Source organism: Natrix helvetica (assembly GCF_964273705.1).
Source record: "Natrix helvetica genome assembly, chromosome: 2".
NCBI classification, from domain to species: Eukaryota; Metazoa; Chordata; class Lepidosauria; order Squamata; family Natricidae; genus Natrix; species Natrix helvetica.
This window is the reverse complement of record NC_138552.1, coordinates 217,730,210-217,752,714: the sequence shown is the minus strand read 5'-3', so window position 1 is coordinate 217,752,714 and position 22,505 is coordinate 217,730,210. Positions and strand designations below refer to the sequence as shown.

At 39.6% G+C, this 22,505-nt stretch overlaps 1 protein-coding gene across 1 annotated transcript in view; it reads left to right on the top strand.

Annotated features, from left to right (window-relative positions):
- The window catches only part of CAPN9 (calpain 9), a 41,881-nt gene that overhangs the window by 1,529 nt on the left and 17,847 nt on the right, over nt 1–22,505 (top strand). The window contains exons 3-9 of the mRNA XM_081944818.1: nt 12,810–12,879; nt 14,717–14,835; nt 15,785–15,918; nt 16,474–16,642; nt 19,039–19,122; nt 20,673–20,758; nt 22,130–22,207. Coding sequence (XP_081800944.1) covers nt 12,810–12,879; nt 14,717–14,835; nt 15,785–15,918; nt 16,474–16,642; nt 19,039–19,122; nt 20,673–20,758; nt 22,130–22,207 — 740 coding nt within the window. The remainder of the gene's footprint in view (nt 1–12,809; nt 12,880–14,716; nt 14,836–15,784; nt 15,919–16,473; nt 16,643–19,038; nt 19,123–20,672; nt 20,759–22,129; nt 22,208–22,505) is intronic.

Below are 22,505 nucleotides of genomic sequence, written 5' to 3'. Positions count from 1 at the left end.
GATATCAATAAAAGGGGGGTAGTAAAGGAGATGGAAAAGATGATGATGATAATAATAATAATGATGATGATGATGATGATGATGATGATGATGATGATAGAGCCATACAACATGCTTAGACATAAGACATAATGTGAGGATTAGGTGTTCAAGAGACTGATGGCATGAGGAAAAAATAATGGTTCTTTGTGCATCCTATAATGCTGTCCCAAGGGAAAGAGTTGAAACAATTTATGTCCAGGATGTGAGGGGGGATCTGTAGATATTTTTTCAGCCCTCCTTCTGACCTGCACAATTGACAGGTCTTCTATGGAAGGCAGGCTGGTTGCAATTGTTATTTCTGTGGTTCTAACTATCCAATGCAAGGATAATGGAGGAACAAAGTTGTCATGCTACCAATGAGCAAATCTCTTCTCAAGTTGTAATGCCCAACTAGCATTTCAAATGTCTGTGGCTTGCTTAGTAAACATAAATATTGTTACACTAGAATTTTACACTAGTTTTGTTGGGTGCCTATTTGGTTGCAGGTAGTCTACCAGCCTACTGTTTCAAGCATCATGTCTTTTGTGGAAGATGTTCCTTCTAAGGTCTATGAAGAACTTCAAAATGGAAATCCCTCTGAGTCCTAATGCTCACAACCCCAATCTTGGATCAATCCCCAAATCTCTTTGTATTCATTCATTCATTCATTCATTCATTCATTCATTCATTCATTCAAATTTCTAGCTGCACAGTTCAACCAAATGACTCTGGGCGGCTTACATGAATCAAAAGTAATTCATTTATTGAACACAGCATAGATTTTCTCATGGATTATAAAGTTATAATTATAAAACACTTAAAAACAATAAACAGTAAAGATATCCAGAAAATAAAGACAAACACCAGCCAAAATAATTAATCAACTAAAAGTAAAGCCAAACAACAGGGCCTTTACATGTTCTGAGTCCCAGGCCTGGATTCATAGCCAAGTTTTAAAGCCTTGAGAAAGGGCAACAGGGTTGGGGCCATTCTAATCTCTGAAGGGAAAATATTCTGTAAGGCAGGGGCTACAGCAGAAAAAGCAAGCCTTCTAGTTCCTTCCAATTGACACTCTTTAGTTGACAAGATCTGCAGCAGAGGTGATATTCAGCAGGTTCTGACCAGTTCTGGAGAACCAGCAGCGGAAATTTTGAGTAGTTCAGAGAACCGGTAACTATCACCTCTGACTGGCCCCACCCCCATCTATTCTCTGCCTCCTGAGTCCCAGCTGATCAGGAGGGAATGGGGATTTTGCAATATCCTTACCCTGGAGTAGGGAGGGAATGGAGATTTTACAGTATCCTTTCCCTGCCATGCCCACCAAGCTATGCCATGTCCACCAAACCATGCCCACAGAACCGGTAATAAAAATTTTTGAATCCCACTACTGATCTGCAGCATGCCCGATTTGCTGGATTGAATTAAATGGATATGGATAAAGATGGTCCCTCGGGCAACTTGGTCCTAAGCCATAAAGGGCTTTAAAGGTGACAACTAGCACCTTGAATTGTAAATTATATCACAGGAATATTGTGAGGCTATAATGGGAATAGGGTCATTCACTCTGAATTCCTCATGCAGATGAATAAAATAACTATTTCTCCAAGGGGCCATTGCAAGTTGTAGAGAATACATGTGAAAAGAAATTTCATTTTCTCCTTCCTTCAAGTACAATTTGGATTCAGAGCACAGTCTTATTCTCCCTATGATTTATAATAAGGGGACATCTTACCTAAATTGTAACTTTTGAAAAATACACCCTTATAATACATCCTAGTTAACATACCAAAGTGATTTCTTTACACATTCCATGAGTAAATCTATGCCGTATTCAATACTTTTCAATTACTTTTGATTCATGGCTTGTAATTCTTCTAGGTACAAAAATTAAAAACCTTTGAATCACACTTTTAACGACCGTAACCACCTTACGGTTTGTTATGTAACCGTAACAAACCTCCAAGAATATTGTATTTTATTTGAGTGTACTGTGTTGTTTAAAACTCTATTTATAGAATATTTTACTCCCTTATGAAACACTTTGCAGGAGGTGGGGGGAAAAAACCACTTGGGAGTCCCACCATATATCTTAGCTTGCTTGCCTTTCTACCTGCCTGCCTGCCTACCAACTTACTTACCGTATTTTTGGAGTATAAGACGCACCTTTTTTCCTCAAAAAAGAGGCTGAAAATCTGGGTGCATCTTATACATCGAATCCAGCATTTTTTTGCCTCCTGAAGCCCCGCCCCCTTCACCAAAATGGCCCTGCATAGCATTATGAAGGGTTTCAGAGAGCGCCTGGGGGCTGGGGAGGGCAGAAATGAGCAAATAAATGGGCCGTTTTTTGCTCCCCCAACTTCCAGCAGCACTCTATAAGCCTCCATAAGGCTATGCATGCATTTATTTTTGTCAAAAAACGGGCCCATTTTCGCAATAAACAGGCCATTCTTTGCTCGGTTTTGCCCCCCTCTCCGCCCCCAAGGAGCATTCTGCAAGATCCCCCAAGGCTATTCATACCTTTTATTTGAAAAAAAATAGGCCCATTTTCACAAAAAACTTTTTTTTCCTTTCAGAAAGCTCTTTAGTTAGAGTGATTGATGAGAATTACATTGATCAAGTGCTGTGCCAGCAGAAACAAATCTTAGGTGCTGCAGGTTGTCAGCGATTTCCTTCTCCAGCACATGGATAAATACATCTACCTACCTACCTACCTACGAACTCTCTCTCCCTTCCTACCTATTGTATTTCTCTCTCTCTCTATCCCTCTATCTACCTACCAGTGACGTGCGGTGAGGTTTATGGCTGGTGAGGCTGGTGACATCATCAGGAAGGTGGGGAATGGGACCACGTGTGCTGGAGGCTGAGGCTGCCTCAGCCTCCAGCACACGTGATCCCATTCCCCGCCTTCCTGAGCGTGCTCCGCTGGCTCGCGCTCCACAGTCCTCGAAAGCGACTGGGGAACAATGAGAACCTTCCTGCCTCTGCTGGACTTTGCGCGCTCCTCGCGACTGCAATAGACATCCAGAAGTGGCAGGGGCTGTTGGGCTGGAAGCCCAAACCCCATTAGCCACAAAAGCCGCTTCTGGACGTATATTGCAGTCGCGAGGAGCGCGCGAAGTCCAGCAGAGGCAGGAAGGTTCTCGTCGTTCCCCAGTCGCTTTTGTGGCTTTGTCATCCGGGAGCGCCGACAACATTTCTGCCTCCGCAGCTCCCGGGCGCAGACGGACGGAGGTAGCCAGAGTGGCGCCGAGGCAGTCCGGCGGGCCAGCGACCGAGGATCAGGCAGCCTGATCCTCCATCGCTCGCTCGCTTGCTCTTTCGTCCGCCCGGACCGCCTCAGCGTCACTCTGGCTACATCCGTCCAGCCGCGCCTGGGAGCTGCGGAGGCAGAAATGTTGTCGGCGCTCCCGGATGACAAAGCCACAAAAGCAACTGGGGAACGACGAGAACCTTCCTGCCTCTGCTGGACTTCGCGCGCTCCTCGCGACTGCAATATACGTCCAGAAGCTGCTTTTGTGGCTAATGGGGTTTGGGCTTCCAGCCCAACAGCCCCTGCCACTTCTGGATGTTTATTGCAGTCGCGAGGAATGCGCAAAGTACAGCGGAGGCAGGAAGGTTATTGGCTCTTCCGAGAACCCTCCTGCCTCTGCCGGTTGCCCAGCTGGCACCGCCCCACACACGCACATCCTCCTCCTCCTCCTCCTCCTCCTCCTCCTCCTCCTCCTCCTCCTCCTCCTCCTCCTCCTCCCTCCTCTTCCTCTTCACTCCCCAAAAGCTCTTCTCCTTACCAGAACTTAGTGGGAGCAATGTAAAAGGGATGGGACGAAATATATATATATTATTATATACTATTATTTCATGAAAAGAGGTCAGGCTCTGCCTCCCCTGCCTCCCCTGACCGCAGGTCCCTGCTACCTACCTACCTACTGTATTTCTCTCTCTCTCTCTCTCTGTCCCTCTACCTACCTACCTACCTACTCTCTCTCCCTCCCTCCCTACCTACTGTATTTCTATATATATATATATATATATATATATATATATATATATATATATATATATATATATATATATATATATATATATATATATATATATATATATATATATATATATATATATATATATATATATATATATATATATATATATATATATATATATATATATATATATATATATATATATATCCCTCTATCTACCTACCTACTCTCTCTCTCCCTACCTACCTACTGTATTTCTCTCTCTATCCTTCTCTATCCCTCTATCTACCTACCTACTTTTTTTTTAATTTGCCTCTTCAAAACCTTGATGCGTCTTATACTCCAAAACTTACTGGACTGATATAACTACCCAACTCATTTAGTGACTCTAGTGGCTAATGATCCATAAAAGCATCCCTAAAAACAAAGGTTCCTTTCCTCCACTGCCAGGTGCCAACCAAACAGCCTCCCAGCTCATCCTGCATCCTACCTCAATGTTGGCAGGGGGGAGAGAAGCCAGGTATTCATGGCCTTCTGGAAGGCTAAAAGGGTAGGAATCTCTCAGATCTCAGGTTCCAAAGGGCTGGGGCAGTCACTGAGAAGCCATTTTTCCAAGGTCTAGCAGGTGGCAACATTTAAGGGAAGGGACGTTGGGTGCACATGCCCTATCCTAGTGGGATGGGCAGATAACCTCAAAGAGAGACAGGCTACAGGTAACCTGGCCTATGCCGTGTAGGACTTTAAAGGTGGTAATCATCACTTTGAATTATGTGCCTGGAAAGCAACTGGGAGCCAGTGTAGCACAGGGAGCAAGGGTGTTACCTGGGTAACTCATGGGGAACCCAAAACTGCACCTACCACTTCACTTCAAACCAATTGCAGCTTCCAGATAGTATTCAACAGCAGCCCCATGTAGAACACATTTCAGCTATCCAAAATGAGGTAACTAACTAAGGCGTGAGTGTCTATAGGGTCCAACAATATAAGATGGATTTGTGCAATGCTTCTCCTGACCTGGTCTTCCAGCAGGAGGCAGGAGTCCAAGAGGAACCTCAAATTTACACCAAATTGATCTGGGGGTGGGGGACTGTTGCCCCATTAAGAGTCAGAAATGGAAAAAATGGAAAAAACCAGCAACCGCTCCATCTTACTCTGATTCAGTCACAGAGTTTCTCCCCATCCACACTTTAATAACCAGGTCATGATAGCATTACTTGCCCAGTTCATACCAATTTATGAATGTGGTATGCTATCTCAGCACAAGAATATTAAGTAAAGCATTAAAAAGTATTTAAGTGTGTTATAAATTGTCTTATTTCATTCCAAGTATTCATTTCAGAAAATTGAATAGAGAGAGATGCTGTTTCTTTTGCTCTTTCTTTTGTATAAAAACAAGCGATACTTCTAAAAAATATACTCTAAGCATGATAATATTTCCCTTTGTTACATTTATCACATTGTCATGACAAATTTTACTTGGTTCTATCCAGTGTGGGATTCAAATGTTTTTACTACAGGTTCTGAGGGCCTGGCTTTGTGGGCATGGTGTGGCTTTGTGGGCGTGGCAGGGGAAGGATACTGTAAACTCTCCATTTCCTCCACACTCCAGAGAAAGGTTACTGCAAAATGCCCATTTTCTCCTGATCAGCTGGGACTCAGGAGGCATTACTTAAAATTTCCACTACCGGTTCTCCAGAATTGATCAGAACCTGCTGAATACCACCTCTGGTTCTATCATGGCAACGTAAGGTTAATGCTAATCTGAGAACAGAAAGAAGTTGAGAGGTTGAAGTCCAAAAGTTTAAGAAAGATATATGTTGAGTTTCTGATCTAAGAATGGGTGTAGTGCTCTTTTATGTCTATTTATTTTACATCAGGTGTAAGCCGGCCACTGGATATGACTCAGAGCAGTCCACAAAAATAAAATTCCTGTTAATTTTTATCTTGTTTTTTAAACCTTGCCTCCACAAGGAGGAGTAGAGTTGACAAAAAAAACCAGGTAGAGAAACATATCTTATTACTTCCTGAACATGAGAATGTACATTTTATTTATTTACCAAGAGTTAGGGGCCCACCCAACTTCAGACTAACTCCAAGTATTATGTAGAAGTAATAAACAAGTTGAAAACATATAGAAAAACATTTTTCTAACAAAAATCCTGTATGTCCAGAACCAACATGCTGGCCAGATCTGTTTCCAAAATGTTGAGGAGTAAACATAGCTTAAGTCCAAAACAAGAAGACAGTTTGTATGTAAGTTTACTCAGAGAGAAGGCTCCCTGATTCACATAGGTATAAAAGAGAGGAAGCACAGAACAATCAGATTTTCAAGATTCTGTTATTATACTCACCCTCAATAAAAACAGTCTTAGCCTTCTTGCAGAGTTGATTTTTGGTCTAGCCACTTTACAAGGCTTTATAGCCCTCTCTAACAGGTTTACGGAGTCAGCATATTGCCCTCAACAATCTGGATACTCATTTTACCCGCTTCGGAAGGATGGAAGGTTGAGTCAACTTCTGAACTTCTGATCTCATAGGAGAAACAGGATATTTTAATTCTCTTATTTTCATGACTTTCTCTTTGTGATTGCCTGTTTTATGGCTTTTTCCTATATTTTTGTATATTGCCTTGATACAACACATCGGAATTTTCATAACACTAAAATATTTTAATACAATATTAGAAGCTTATATTGTTATGATCTATGTCATGTCCATTTCCTAATCAAAGTCCAGTTGTGCCTGTTGAATTTTAATCTATATGTCAAATTAAGATATGAACCCTATAACCCAAATTTTAGATATTTCCATTGTATTTGATTGCAATCTAATATGGTTCACAATTGAAATCAAACTCTATGCCTAATATAGTTTGAAATACAAAGTTATCCTAGATATCAAGGCATACCCTCAGAATTTAGTTAGCTGTTCTTCCAAAGAGGGAAAAGTTATTTTTCAAATGTGTATAAGATTCTTGTAGTCCTTAACATACATCTTAAATTACTTGTGATTTAGCAGCTTGAAATGATCATCAATATTATCTTCAGTCATAGTCTCATCATCATGGCAGATGTCTGAGTCAAAAATTGACAGGTTTCATGGCCAATTTCTTTCCGAGCCTCTGTTCCCATGTGAACTGTTCTGCTTTGTTATATCTCTACATATTATCACATAAGTATAAATGAGAAGTAGGAACGTTGGGCCTTCAGTTAGCATTCCACAAACGGATTCTCTCCAAATGTGTTTGATTAACATTTCAGCCAATGTAGGTTGTGCAAAAGGCTGGCTAGGGCTTATGGGAAGAGTTGTCCAAAACATCTAGTATAATTAAGGTGGAAAAAGTTAACCTGGATTGTCAGACTTCACCGAAGAAATATTGGCCTTCTTTGCTGTCTATTTTGGGGGGGATTGCTTTGATACTTTTAGTTTAGCTGTTTTTATAAGAATGTGAACTCTTGAATTTCAAGATTTCTTTTGTCTCCTATTCTTAAACATTGCAAATATGTTTTCAAAAAGCTCATGCTGTTTTGTTTTTGTTTTTGCTTTACATTAATGTGCTGGCATATTTATTATTAATGTTGTCTCCTACTTTTCATGTATTATGTAAGCCACTCTGTTGGTTGCCCATCAACTACAGTTCTTGTCCAATAAATATGCCTACTCATTGCCATATAGATTTTACGTCTTTGGCTTCAATCAGATTTTCCTGTGCATGCAAGTATTCTGCAGTGTACTGTGCTGATATAAAACCAGGGCTGTCTTAACACATGGGCCTGATGGGCACTTGCCCATGGGCCCCACGAGCATAGGGGCCCCATACTAATCTGTGTATGTTAACCCTTCAATGCACCTTGTATCATATAAATACAGCAACTGTATGGCTTACTTAATATCATTGTGTTTTTCAATCCTCGTGCATTGTTCAAATGTTTATCATGTTGATTAGTTGTTGCTGCACAGCATGCTTTTAATGTTTCAACACCGATTTTGTTGGACATGCCAATAAAATAAATATGTGTTTACTTTTATCAACCATTTGCATTTTTATTCCTGTGAATGGTTGTCATAGGGGCCCAGTACACTGCTTTTCCCAGGGTCCATTATGCTGTTAAGATGGCCTTGTATAAAGCCGGTCCCAGAACTCAGAATTCATAGAATTTGAGGACCTGAAATCAAGTGTTACTTTCTAGTTAAAAGGCAGGAAGGGGATACACTTTTTAAAATATTTTTTTTATTTTTTATTTTCAAAACAAACACGACACATCCTCCTTTACATACTGTAGAAAGTGTATCAGTTGGTTACAAAAAGGCTTTCGTGCATCTCTTCCACAGTCAACAAACATAATTCATATTAACTCAAGTATTTTAACTCAGATATTTATATATGTTACCATCATCATACCTCCATTTTCATTTGACTATAATTGTTTAAACATCCTTCATCATAAAATGTACCAGGATTTAAAACCTGACCACATACTGATATTTCATTTGTTATTTCTAATATCCTCCAATAACACTATATCCTTATGGCCTATTCTGACTAAACATCAATAATATTTAGTAACAAAAATTTCTAATCCTCCTTTCCAAATCACTGTTTACAATTTACATCCAATTTCCTTATGTTGTACCCATACATATATATACATTGTTATCATTATCCCTCCTTCATTTAACTCTATCCATTATCATAGCATTTCCCACCCCAATAATCAAAACTTAGCTGAATCTAACTTAGTTCTTTTTTATTAACCTTTATATATAATCCAAAAGGATTTCTAATCTTCCTTTCATGGGTACCATTCAATATTCATATCCAAGTATTACTTATCATAACACTACACATTGTATGCATTATTATCATTATCAAACTGTTAGATGCTCTAAGTCTTCCAACTTCTCTATCCTCTGAAATGTGTTTGATAATTTCTGAATTTCTAAGAATTCCTTTTGCAGACTTAAAGTTTCTTTATGCGGTTGAAATTGTGCCATTATCTCCAGCTAACAAACGCTGCTGCTCTAGCTTGGAAAGTTTTAACAAGATTAATCATAGATTCACAATAAAGTTCTATTTTCACTTTTCTCTGGTTAAAGATATACTTCAAAGGGACATATGTATGCTTTTCTTCTTATCACTCTCTATAAACAAGCAGTGAGACCTTGGAGTGCCAAGCCAGGATAATCAGTGAGAAAAATAAAAGAGTTTCGTTTCCAATACACAAACCTCCAGCTTCCGAGTAGCAGTGTTGTTGTTGCAATTTTCTTTGTTTCTTTTTGTATCTTTTTTGTATTTCAAGTTTTAAAAAAGTCTGATTCTTGAATGAGTTAGAAGAACACCCACAGTAATGAAAGAGGAGAATTTTAGTCCATAGGTTACAAAGAATAATAAAAGAAAAAAAATAGAAGAAAACTTAATCCATTCATTTTAAAAGGCTTGCATAAATTCCATCCATGAACATAGCATTTAAAAAGTAAGATAACCCATTCCAAACTTAATTCCACTTCTTCTGTTCTCCAATTTAAATTAGTTTTAAGTTTTTTATAGGCAGTCTCTTTTAAAACAGTAAAAATTCTTCACCAACTGGATACACTTTCTCTTTCTGTATCCTTCTGTTTTGGAGCCACCCCGACTTCATCAGCCTAATGACTGGATTTTTTGTCGCCGGCTTGAAGAACTTCTCTTGGATCAATCAGGGACTTTGCAATGTCCCTGAGATCAGCAAGATGTATTCTTCCTGTTCACCGTCTCTGGGGGATGGTTTAGGTCCGATTGAACCACCCAGTGGCAAAAGTATCGGCTGCAGTCTGGAAAAACGAGACCGCATCATATCGTCGAGATGTTGGCTCCTCCTCCAAATGAGATACATTTTGATGGAGTGAACTTTTTACCTCTCTCCCTGATTAATAGCAAGCAACTAACAAATTATGGGCACTTAAATTCACCTCCTGCTTTGGATGCATGGATGTATACATAATGGATGGATGGCACCATTTTGTCAAAGCAGAGTTATTCTTTTCCTCACTTGGTTCTTTCAGCACAGAGGATTTGTTTTCATGTCCCTGTTAACGGAAACTACTTAACAGTCTGTCCATTGCTTCCCCACAAATCCTTATGGTAGACACTATAAAAATACAAAATAAGTGTCACCAAAGAATCCCTTCTTTATCCTGAGCCTTGTGGTTGTGATGTTGTCATTTGAATTCATGGATTGAGCAGCCTTTGAACTCAGTGGCCTACATCATTCCACTGGGCTGCCTGTGTTTGCCATGCGACAATGTTCTATGGGTGAATCAATGCATCAGTCTATCACAGAAACTGCAAGACCACAGGGTTGAATATGCTGGTGGTGCTGGTGACAACGTGTCTTTTGTTCTCACTAATCATGACATGGTAGAAAGGCAGCGATAGTGGTAACCAGGTCATCCGTTCTGAGATATTTCCTCTGAAGCATGCGAAATGTTTGGAACAAGGGAGAGAGGAAAGGAACAAGCAGGTCCTTACCAATACTGAATTTTTAAACTACCCATAGTTATTGCAAGCCTTGCAACAACTGCCTTGATGCCAGTCATCATTTCCCAATCGTATCTGTTGGGTAGATATCATAAGTGACTTCCTGATCATCTATCAGGAAGGAGGTTTTGCTGTAGAAGCATGTTCCTCTGTTAGCCTCTGTCTGCAGAAACATCTCTTGGCATTTTCAGTCTTGCTTTCTCTGTCCTCTGTCTTTGCTCATCATGTCAACAGTAGCTTCTAAGCAGTTCATATGGACAGGGTTTTTAGAAATTCATCAACATGCATGGCCTGTGAGAAAGCAGCCTTTCCCTACAAATTGTCTCTTCGTGTCCCATGATTAGACTTCGTTCCCAGAATTCTATGTCAACATCATAGAAATTGTGGGAATTGTACAATATATCTGTGAAGTGTGAAATTGGGAAAGACTGAGACAATTGTTTAAGGAAAGGGTTATATTAAAAGGAATACCCTGACTTCACTTCCTAGCTTCATCTATGAGTTACTGTTTTTGCATACCAAATTGTTCTCTGCATATGTCTGTATTCCTGGAATGGTGTATATACCTACTTTCAACTTTCTCTATTTAAATGCATTGGGTAAAATGTACATTATTTTATTAATTAAGGAAATAACCATTCGAAAGAACTGCATTCAAAGACTTGCTCTTCAACCTCTTATTTTAGAACAGTGTTTCTCAACCTTGGCGACTTTAAGTCCTGTGGACTTCAACTCCCAGAATCCCCCAGTCAGCAGCTGGCTGGGGAATTCTGGGAGTTGAAATCCACAGGACTTAAAGTCGCCAAGGTTGAGAAACACTGTTTTAGAAGCTGTCTTGTCTGGGATATAAGACAGAACCCTTTTACTATGTTCCCTAAGAGAGTGAGGGGCATTTAGCTTCCATTAAGGCAGTGCTTCTCAAATAGTGGGGCGGGCCCCCCAGGGGGGCGCGAGGCTCCATAAAGGGGGGCTCAGCTCAAATTATTTTATATATTTTTGTTTTGCAGGTTAAAGTTTTTTTTAATATTGTGTTCCTTTAAATCCTGTGCTCCTTTAAATCTTTTCTGCTACAGTTAATAAAGCTATTATTTGTTTTAAATTGATCCACATTTCTTTCTTTTTTTATTCTCTTATACGTTAATAAGGATACAGTGTTATGCAGAGGTGTACTTATAACAATTTTATAGACAAATGATACTATTTACAGTTGCGCGGGGGGCGCGAAATGTTTTCTTCTTCCTAGGGGGGGCATGACAGAAAATAATTGAGAAGCACTGCATTAAGGACAGATGAAGCACCTTGTGATCTGAGTTAGGCTGTTTGCTTTGGTATGAAATGTAGCCATCAGTCTGCATCTATTGCTGCACTTTGACATGAAACCAGGGTGGGCTTCTGCCTTAGGTGATCTGGCTTCATTTTGAGTTTGCTTGTCAGAAGGTCTCAAAAGGCAGCCACATAATACCAGGACAGTGTAACCATCATAAAAATGAGTCAGTTGCCAATTGCCTGAATTTTGATCATGTGAGCATGGGAATGCTGCAACAGTCATAAGTATGAAAAACAGTCATAAGCCACTTTTTCCAGTGTCATTGTAACTTCGGATGGTCACTAAACAAACTATCATAAGTCAAGGACTACCTGAAATTCCTGCACCACATATATCCCAGTGGTGGGTGGCAGGCGATACACCCCAGTATGGGCATACCGGAACCTGCCCGGAGCACTGAATGATGTTCCAGTACGGTGCTCCGGAGGGCCCACCTGCCCACCCGACCTCCTAACCTGTCTTTTAAGGCTTCCACGCTTCCGCACATGTGCATGGCGCATACAGCGCCTGCGCGATGCTCTGCAGAGCAGCTGGAGTGTCGCAGAGGCTTGCGGAGGCACTAAGACGCATGCGCATGCTGCCGCATCCATGTGGATGCCACCGGGCCCATTCCAACCGTACCAGTTGGAACGGGATCTGAAACCCACCACTGATGTATCCCCTTCACCAAAGAACAGTTGGTGATACGCCCAGTAGAAAATCTGATAATTTGGGGGGGGGGAAGAGAGACGGTCTTTTTTTCCCAATTTCCTCGGCAAAAGAGGAACACGTATCTTTTCTTCAGCAATTTCATAATACCATAATAAGGTCAGATGAATAAACTGTACATTGTGGCATTGACAGAAAGTTCACATTTGTTAATTGTCAAACTGCCTCCGGAGAGAAGCGATGTAAAATTATGAGAAGGTCACAGCAGACTATCTTCTAATCAGGTCACTGGTCTTGTTTTCCTATCTTCTTCAAGGAAATCGTTAAAGACCCGCAGTTTATTCTTGGAGGAGCCACAAGAACTGACATTTGTCAAGGAGACCTTGGTGAGTATTTTTCCACTGGAATGGTTTTTGCCCTCTTTGTTACAAGGTATTAGATGGTCCTGTTAAGATACTGTGTAAAATGTGTGGAGGCTTCCTAGTGGATAGATTCAGGTACCTCACTCATTCTAATCTTCCTATGTTCAACTGGAAATCTGAAGGCTAGATGAACACAGGATGACTTGTGTTTCCCAAAACCTAATGAAGTTTGCACTGAAAGTCTCCTTCAGATACACAGCTGAAGAAATGGAGGTATGGGAAGAGAAAGAAGGGCCAATATGCATCTCTCTTCTTATCAAATCAGATGTTCAACTGACTGACTAAGGGAAACAACTGATTCAGAGGTGGTTTAGATCGGTTCCACCAAATAGGTAGTAACTCGGCCAGACATGTGACCGTACCGGGTCTATCCTCGGCGGCGCCATCTTGGTTTTCTGTTCTGCACATGTGCAGAACAATCTTCATTGAAAAAAATGTATTTTTTCCCTTTTTTAATGTTGTGCGCATGCGCAGACCTTTTTAAATGCAAATGTGCACACGTGTGGATCAAAATTTTTCAGGCTCCGAACCAGTAGGAATGCTGACAGGAACCCACCCCTGAACTGATTATGAGGAAAACATTGTTAATCAAGTATGGGACAGAGCCATTTGAAGCACCACATGCACACATCCGATAGAATCCAAGAAATTTAAAACGGAAAGGGATCTTAGTCGTCATCTAATCTCATTATCTGCTAAATGCAGGATTCCATTAAAAAGGCCCAAGGCAATGTTTGCACTTCAACAGTCACATTCAGCAATAAGTCACTTATGCAGACACTGAGTAGATTACTTAATTTTCTCTTTTCACCTAGTGAGAAACATTTTGTATTTATGAGTGCTTTAATTGCTTTAGAACATAATTCCTCTACTGTGCAACAAAGATGACTGGCAGAATCTGAAGTTTATAAATAAAAGGAGACCCCCTCAAAGAAGAAAAAAAGCCGTTCAGTCCAATGTATCAGGAACCAGTTTTATTGAATTCATTCCTGTGTAGTAAAGATGAAGATAGAAGCCAAAATAAGATGCAAACTGATTTTTAAATCTTCTTTGCTATATTATGCAACATTTATTGATTGATATCCCACCTTTCACACAGGAGTTCAAAGCAGCATGGGTAGCACATTCTCTTGCTATTTTCCCAACAACTTAGTGAGATAGATTGGTCTGAGAGAGAGAGAGAGAAAGAAAGAGAGAGAGAGAGAAAGAGAGAGAGAGATTAGCCCAAAATAATCCAGTGAATTTCCATGGCTGATGATAGACTGGAATATGAGTCTTTCTATCCTAGTCCAACACCTTACTAACTATATCATACCATCTCTCCATTTTGCAAATGAACCAAAACAGCTAAGATGCCCTTGAAATGTGCAACTACCAGATTAGAATTAAGTTGTTATTGTTCAGTCATTAAGTCATGTCTAACCCTAACCCTAACCACATGGTCCATACATAACACTCCAGGCCCCCTGCCTTCCATTTTTTTCCCAGAGTCTTCCCATGTGCACTGTGTTGATGACACTATCTAACCATCTCATCCTCTGCTGTCTCCTTCTCCTTTTGCCTTCAGTCTTTCATAGCATCAGGGTCTTTTCCAATGAGTCGTCTATTCTGCTTTGGTGGTCAACATATTGGAACTTCAGCTTCAATATCTGTCCTTCCAAAGGAGAATCTGAGTTGATTTCCTTTTGGAATTGCAGCTACGAGTTCCAAGCAAAACAAGAAATTATTTAGTAGGGAATATTTATCTTATTTACATTAGATCAAAAGTATAACCTGTATATTCTTCCATATAATTTTTCAGGTGATTGTTGGCTATTAGCAGCTATAGCATCTCTTACCCTCAATGAAAAAGTACTAGCCAGAGTTATACCACAAAATCAAGATTTTGGCTCAGATTATGCCGGAATATTTCATTTTCAGGTAACCCCTCCACACACTCTTGCATGAATAAATGAATGTTGAATTTCCTGGGAACTGGGAAATCCATGTTATTAAATTACAGCTGTCAGGATTCCTCATATTTAATTCTGCTATTTGATGTGGCTGGAAACTGTGAGTCAGGCACATCTGGAAAACATATGAGCTTTCTGCCATTTTATTATCTCTAACAGGTCAGAATTTTGACAGTCTTCTCTTTGAGATTTATTTTGCAATAGTTTCACTATCTGACAATATTTGTTGCATACCTAGATCAGAAATCAAACCTAGAATGAAATATATCTGATTATTTATTAGATTCATATCCTATTTTTCTAGACCTCAAGTAAGTGTACATAATGTTCCCTCCCCCCATTTTTTTCCCTAAGCATCAATCCTGGGAGATAAATCAGGTTGATGGGGACTAGAACCATTTTCCTGGAATGAACCCATGGCCACCACCTTCACTTTTTAAAATTTTGTCCCAAAGGTGCTTTTTCAAGAGGCAACTGGACTTTCTGTTTTTTCTTTGAAGACATTTCGCTTCTCATCTAAGAAGCTTTTTCAGCTCTGACAGGATGGTGGGGAATGGAAGGAAGAAGAAGAAGTTGCCTCTTGAAAAAGCACCTTTGGGACAACCATGACCTGAATGACTGGGACTCTCCATAGACATTTTAAAATTTTTGTTTCATTAAATTACAAGAGCATGAATCTTGCAGCATGTATTTAGATTATAAGCTTTTGCATCTATCAAATGCATGAATTTTGTTTTGAGAGCTGAGAGATGCTATCCTTTCTCAATGCTGTTCCACCTCATCCATAAAATTAAAAGCTTCTTGTAGCCTTTACTTCCAAGGCCTAAAGCAGTATTGGAACTTCCTGGTCCTACTTCAATTTTTCCCTGGCTTATTACCATTATTAAATGATTCTCTATCTGTCTTTACCGAAATAGTTTTGGCAGTACAATGAATGGCTGGATGTTGTTATTGATGACCGCTTGCCCACTTTCAAAGACCGCTTGGTTTTTCTGCACTCAGCTGAACTCAATGAATTCTGGAGTGCATTGTTGGAAAAAGCCTATGCCAAGTATGTAGATAACTTGATCTTCATCTTCTATTTTGTTTCCACACTTGTCATGATTTATAGTCTTTGATTTGCAATCCCAGTTTTATAAATATTGTATTATGTGGGTTTTGATCATAGAGTGAGTTGATCAAACTTGTTCGTTTATTTGTTTATCATTACTTTTGTATGCTGCATAAATTTAACTTTAGGTTTTTAAATTTTACATTCAACTTGCTTTTTTTGTTGTGGGCTAAAGTGAAATTTCAAATAAGTTTGAAAGTTCTCATCAACTGAAATAAGTTAGCCAAAATATTTGCGAGATTTCAAGGGAAGCCAAACAAGTCATAGGAAAAGCTGCACAAAATGTCAGAGTTTTGCTATTCTTGAATTTGATTTACAACACTAATAGTTTAAGTAGGTGATATTTTGATTTTTTTTTAATGCCATGTAAGTCCCATAGATGTTTCTACATGTCATGAGCCACAACAGGAAATTTACATGGCACCTGAACATGTTTGAAGTAAGATGGACATGACCTCATTTCTTTATGTATGTATATTTCTCTGACAATCTCAGGTTGAATGGAAGTTATGAAGCTCTAAAAGGAGGAAGTTCAATTGAAGCCATGGAAGACTTCACTGGGGGAGTTGGAGAAACATTTGAAGTTAAAAAGGCTCCAAAAAATTTATATGAACTCTTACAGAGGGCACTTCAAAGAGGCTCACTGGTGGGCTGTTCTATTGATGTAAGTAGAAGTATCATTGTGAGTTTGAGTTTTCTGACAGGATATTTCCTCAGGTTTTTTATGCCCCAAAGCAACTGAACATGTGATACAGAATAGGGCACAGAACAGGAATATGGTGTCCTCAAGTGGCTTTGGATAATTCCAGTCAATTCCAGCCATCGTATGTAATACAAATTTTGTGGAGAGCTTTAGATGGCTGCTTATGGAATATATTATCAGGGAATGTTGCTAATATGTAGGAATTCATTTTGGAATATTGTTATGGGACATTCCCTTGAGCATGTGTCTTTGATTAATTGAGGTCCCATTTGTAAAAAATGGCACTCTTCACATATTTTTTTTCTCTACATGATTCTTCCAAATTGCCAGCCAATATTTATCCTTTCCTAAACTGGCATTTTCTGGAAAACACTGGGTTGGCAAATCAGCCCTAATGTTAAACAAAGCACCACTAGATAATGATGATGCAATTTTCAGCTTCTTTACCCTATCCCTCTGGAGAATCTTTCCTAGAATGTCTCTTATTAAATCATGGAACTGAGGTTTGTATTCAATTAATCTCTCCTGCTGAGCTGAACTGAGATTCTGAGCTGAACTGGATAAACCATGACTTAATTTAGCCTGGAGGCAGTATTGTTTGTGCTCCAGATATTTTAAGAACCCAGCGGCAGGAACCCTTGATTTCTCACAGGCTGTGCTTGGGAAAAAAGCTGAAAACTCACTTTGTCAAGTTTCCACATAATTCTAAGTAGAAAATGTTTTGATGACAATGTAGAATCGTGACAAAATGTTAGCCAGATCACTGGCTGTTTTGTTCATTCCATATTTTTTTTCTAACATTAACTGAATCTAAATGTGAAAGTGTCAATAATTTAAACAATACACACTGTGCCCTACCATGTTAGTATGTAGGAAATCCTAGTTATTTTAGTGGGAATTATTGTATGAGCATTTGTGAGAGCAGTATACCACACGCCTTCAAATAAAAAGCCATGTATCGTCTTTCAGTTGCACACCAGGGAGCATATGCCTCAAAGTAGTGAGTAGAATCAATCTTTTTCATTCTTTTTGCCCTTACAGTGAATTAAAAATAACCATAGATACAGTACCGAATTTTCCTCAGATAACAATAAGCTATTTCCCAAATAATCTACTTTTAAGGTGGACATGTCATCTTAGATTCCTTAAAAAATATTAATGGAGGTAGCTGAGGGTTTTTTTTCCTGTTTAATCATCCTGGGGGCAGCTAAGATTTTTTCCTGTCTAATCGTTCTTGTCCAAGTAATCTTACATTCAGATTTGTATTTCTTTCCGATAAATGCAATCATGTGAGTGCTCAGTGATCAAGAATGTAATCATTTCCCCCTTTCTATCACACGATTCAATACAGTCACATTTGGTAGCCCCTGGGAATTGCACCCGTGGCTTTGTGAGAAAATTAATTGACTCTTTCATTGATGGTCTCATTATTATTGAACTGAAACCATTTCTATTCTCTTTCTCAATCCAATCCACTTATAAATTGATTCACAACAACCACAGTTTATACCTTGCTCATCCTACGGGCAGCTCAGAAACACACCCTAAAACTTACACAGATTCTCTGAGAAAATTAAGGCTCAGAGTGAGAAATGGGCTCTAGATCAGGGTGTCAAACTCAATTTCATTGAGGGCCACATCAGGGCTGTGTTTGACCTTGGGGGGGGCGGAGTGGGCATGGCCATAGTGGGCGTGGCCAGCTCGATTCATTCGTATTGGGGGCTCCTGTGGTGGCCCGAGAACTCTGCCAGTGAAAACAGGCTCCCGAACTCCGTTTTTGCTGGCAGAGGATTGCAGGAGGCCATTGCAGCCAAAAATGGAGCTTGGGAGCCCGTTTTCACTGCCAGAGATAACACGGGCTGATCCTTTGCTGTTTCCAGGATGGCCCCATAGGCTAGATCTAAGCACACTGTGGATTGGATCTGCCCATGGGCCTTGAGTTTGACACCCCTGCTCAAGATGGATTCAGAGTGGAACAGGGGTTTTCATTTCTCACAGCCAAGCATTGGAAATTGTTTGCAATAAAACCCTTCCATTAGTAGTCTCTTCTGCAGCTTGGGATTGGGAATCTTGCAAAACAAAGTTGGGAATGGGAATGTTGCAGGAAAAATGAGAAAAGAGATAAGTGGAAGTCTGTACATGCAATGCTGGGTTTCAACTTGGGCACAGTGTGGTACTATAATTAAGTGTCCTTTTAACAACATAAGATGGAGATGCTAACTTTTTCTTCATATTCTATTCCAGAGGTTATCTTATTTCTAAGAGGTGCCACACATTCCTGCATATACTTAGAAAAACAAGTATGATTTCAATAAAGCAAAAGGGTTGGTTTTTTTAAAAAAAATTCCTTTATTTAGATCAGCAATGCGGCTGAGTCAGAAGCTCGAACCCCAAGTGGTCTCATAAAAGGTCATGCATACTCAGTAACTGGTATTGATGAGGTAAGCACCTTCTTATTGTGATATTTCTCACCAGAAAGTAGATGGCTAGAAAATAATCTAATAATCCCAGTTAGATTCCGGCTACCATATCTGAACTGTAGAAACCCACACCAGCACTAAATGGCAGCAAAGTAATTTAGAAAAATATGTTGCTCTCTAGTGCCATCTTTTGCACTCCGGTATGGCAACCTTAAACACAATGGGAAGAAAATCAAGGTTTGGAAACAGAACTTGCTTGCTAATTCCATTCTCAGATCAGATGTGTTAGAATAAAAGATATTTTGTTGCACTGGTAAGATATGGCAGCATGTTTATTAGACGACAGATGGGGACAAGATTCTACTCCAGGCTACTCCATAGTGCAGTTTGTAAAAGCAAGTGGCCTATACAGTCATTTAATGCAATGTTTTGAAGAGTTACAGGAACTGGGTAAATCTAATCTAATGAAAAGTAGGACTAGGGGTGGGGGGACATGATAGCAGTGTTCCAATATTTGAGGGGTTTCTACAAAAACAAGGGGGTCAAACTATTTTTCAAAGCACCGAAAGGCAAGATAATAAACAATGGATGGAAACCAACCAAGGAGAGCAGCAACCTAGAACTAAGGAGAAATTTCCTAACGGTGAGAGCAATTAACCAAGGGAATAGCTTGCCTCCAGAAGTTGTGGGTGCTCCATCATTGAAGGGTTTCGAAAGGAGACTGGACAACGATTGTGTGAAATGGTATTATAGGATCTCCTGCTTGAGCAGGAGGTTGAACCAGACCTCAAGAGATCCCTTCCAACTCTATTATTCTATGTTCTAACTGCCACAACTTTAAGATGTGTGGACTCCAATATCTAGAAGACCACACTGCTTGAATTTGGAAAAGTTGAAAAACAACTTTTAATGCATCAGTCACTCCTGAGGTCTTCTGAGCACTCAGAAGCAGTTTCTTATGTTCTTGTATGTTCTCACAACAGCAAGTCCTCAAATCAGTTCAACCTCTTGTCTTTCCGCCTTATCCTGTTACCGCTTCTGCTCATGAGATTTGGGTGTGTGTGTGCGAGAGAGAGAGAGAGAGAGAGAGAGAGTGTATTTATACATCCGTGCGTATGCAGTGCGGAGGGAGTTACATCGGCTTTTTTTCACTCGCATACTTCTTAATTTATTTTAAAGTGGGAATCGATTAATAGGAGAGGAGATGCATCGTAGCATAAATGTCCTGTGGTTCTCTACTGCTCATTTAACAATGTTCATCTAAAAGGTCAAATAGTTGAATAATGAATTAAACGTGGCAATGCTAATCAGAAATTAATTTCATTATCACCCATCAAATTGTACATTAAAAAATATGCATAGCCCGATCTGTTCATATGCTGTTCCGAGGCTGAGGTGACCATAAAAACTGCAGTTGACTTTCAAATCAGGCGAAATAATTTATGCAATAAGATTACTGTTTTTAGTAGATCTTATTTAAGTTAAGCAGTTGAAGGGCAGGGGTTTATATTTTTTTAAATGGAGAGTTGTTTTAGTTTTTTTCAGCCCTCACTGGCTTTGGTTCTTAATAGGTCAATTACCAAGGGCAAACAGTGAGGCTCATTCGAGTACGGAATCCATGGGGTCAAGTGGAATGGAATGGTGCCTGGAGTGACAAGTTAGTATTTTCTGTTCAAGGAATTTATAATCATGTTATAAAAGAATACCCAGAAAGCCAAAGTATCAACAATGTAATCATCATACTCAAAAAATGTTCATTATGGCCATGGGTATAAAAATATCCCTCAGTTCATTGTTTAAATATTAAATATCTGAAATTCAGAAAAACAAGTTTAAAAACCTTACAAAAGAATGGGATTTATTTATATCCGAAAAATAAGGAAACAAAGTAGTCCTCAGCTTACAACTATTTGTTTAGCGACTGTTTGAAGTTGCAATGGCATTGAAAAAAAAGTGACTTATAACCGCTCCTTGCACTTTTGACCATCATAGCTTCCCCACAGTCATGTGATCAACATTTGGTTGCTTAGCAACCGGCATGTGTTTATTATCGTTGCAGGCTCCCGGGGTCACGTGATTGCCATGTGTGGCCCTCTGAGCCAGCTTCCGACAAGTCAATGGGGGAAGCTGGATTCACTTACTAACCCCGTGATTCACTTAACAACTGTGACAAAAAGGTCATAAAATTGGCCATGACTCACTTACCAATCTCCTTGCTTGGTAACAGGAATTCTGGTTCCAATTGTGATTTTAGGTTCTGGAGTACCAGTACATTTCCAGTGCCACCGTTTTTAGAAGGAATGAGTTTGAAAGCCCCCCATTCTGGATTGCACATGATGTTATGGTTCTTCTTTCTGCTATTATAGTCCTACTGTTTTGATGCCCTGTCTATTATTTTAATATTTTTATGGCAAGAAAGAAGAGCATGCCACTCAAAATCCTACCATATTGAATTTTGTCAAATGATTAAATCGATTGATTGATTGATGGAGGGAAAGACTGCATTTATGAACGCCTTTTCAATTGCAAGTAAAGATAGATCCTTATGACCCCATTTCCACTTCTTGTAAATAAGTTCAAAGTCATCGCCTGGGCAATTGCATAGAATAAGCAGGGGACAGTATGGAGAAATCAATGCTTGCCTTCCAGCAGACCATTAGAGTGCAAAAGATATCATTCACGTAGGCTCCACTCCAAGCTACTGAAGGTCTTAGGGCAACAAAAGTCTTCTCAGGCAAAAAAACAAAGCAAAACAAAAAGGGAAAACAAAAAAATATAACCAGCGTTTTATCCATGTTTCTAGAACAGGGGTGTCAAACTCACATTGTCATGACAGCCTCAAGTGACGTATCAGGACTTTTCCCCCCTTCGCTAAACCGGGCATGGGTGTGGCCAGCGTGTGACGCATCCAGCCCATGTGCCAGGAATTTGACAGCCCTGTTCTAGAACATACGTACATATTTTGGGGTGTTTGCAATTAATTAGATGATGATGATGATGATGATGATGATGATCCTTTCTTTTGAAGCTCCTCTGAGTGGGATTTCCTCAGCCCATCAGAGAAACAGCAGCTACATCATACAGCATTAGATGATGGAGAATTCTGGTAAATGAAGCTTCTAATTGTAATCCTAAGTATATTAAAGCAAGTACGAATATTCTTGTATTGACTAGTTCTTGTTTAAATTGAAAAGTCCTTAAAACAATGTGATATGTTTTTGTTATTATGAAACATTAAATGTTCATTTAATTCAAAATAACAGATAATATATTGCAGATATGTTCCATGAACATTGTTTATGTCCTTTAAACAGAGAGGGTGGGGGAGATAGTGAGGGGGACATGCAAAGAGTTGCTACCAAGGCAGGCTATCAAGGGTTAAAAACATCCATTGCAAGAGAAAT